Source organism: Myotis davidii, unplaced genomic scaffold (assembly GCF_000327345.1).
Source record: "Myotis davidii unplaced genomic scaffold, ASM32734v1 scaffold14812, whole genome shotgun sequence".
NCBI lineage: Eukaryota > Metazoa > Chordata > Mammalia > Chiroptera > Vespertilionidae > Myotis > Myotis davidii.
Window position 1 is genome coordinate 1 of NW_006283268.1, and position 625 is coordinate 625.

At 61.8% G+C, this 625-nt stretch overlaps 1 gene segment (V, D, J or C); it reads right to left on the minus strand.

Annotated features, from left to right (window-relative positions):
- Window positions 1-110: 110 nt before the first annotated feature.
- LOC102772235 lies at window positions 111-617 on the minus strand. The segment is given in 2 exon segments: window positions 111-430; window positions 547-617. Coding segments are annotated over 2 exon segments (366 nt in total).
- Window positions 618-625: the final 8 nt, after the last annotated feature.

Sequence of the window (625 nt, forward strand, 5' to 3'; positions counted from 1 at the left end):
CCAGGGAGGACTCCTGACCCTGAGCCTGACCGAAGCTGCTCAGACAGCGGGTGAGCGTGGGCACCAAACCCGGCGGGCAGGTTTCTGTTCCACTTCCCCACCCGCCTGAGTCACTGTGAGTAACTGCTACCATATACACCACAGTAATACTTAGCCTCGTCCTCAGACTGGAGGCTGGAGATGGTTAAATAGCGGTCGGCCCCGGAGCTGGAGCCCGAGAAGCGATCAGGGATCCCGTCACCCTTGGAGTGGCTTCCATCGCTGTTAATGTACATGATGTACCGAGGGGCCTGTCCTGCTTTCTGCTGATACCAGCTAACATAGTTGTAGCTGCTGTGCTCAGCGCTGAGGGTGCAGGTGAGCTTGACTGAGGCCCCCAGGGCGGCAGAGGCAGACGGGGGCTGGGTGAGCACAGGATCAGCACAGAGACCTGCGGACAGAAAACACAAGAGCGATGCCCACTGCTCCCCGATGAGCAGGCGCCCCTGGGACTGAGCTGGGAGGGAGAATCAGGGGCAGGACCCCAGGTGCTGTGGCCGCTCTGACCTGTGGAGACGATGAGGGGCAGGAGGTAGAGGGGAAGCCAGGCCATGGTGGAGGGTCCTGAGCGCTGCCTGCGGCTGGC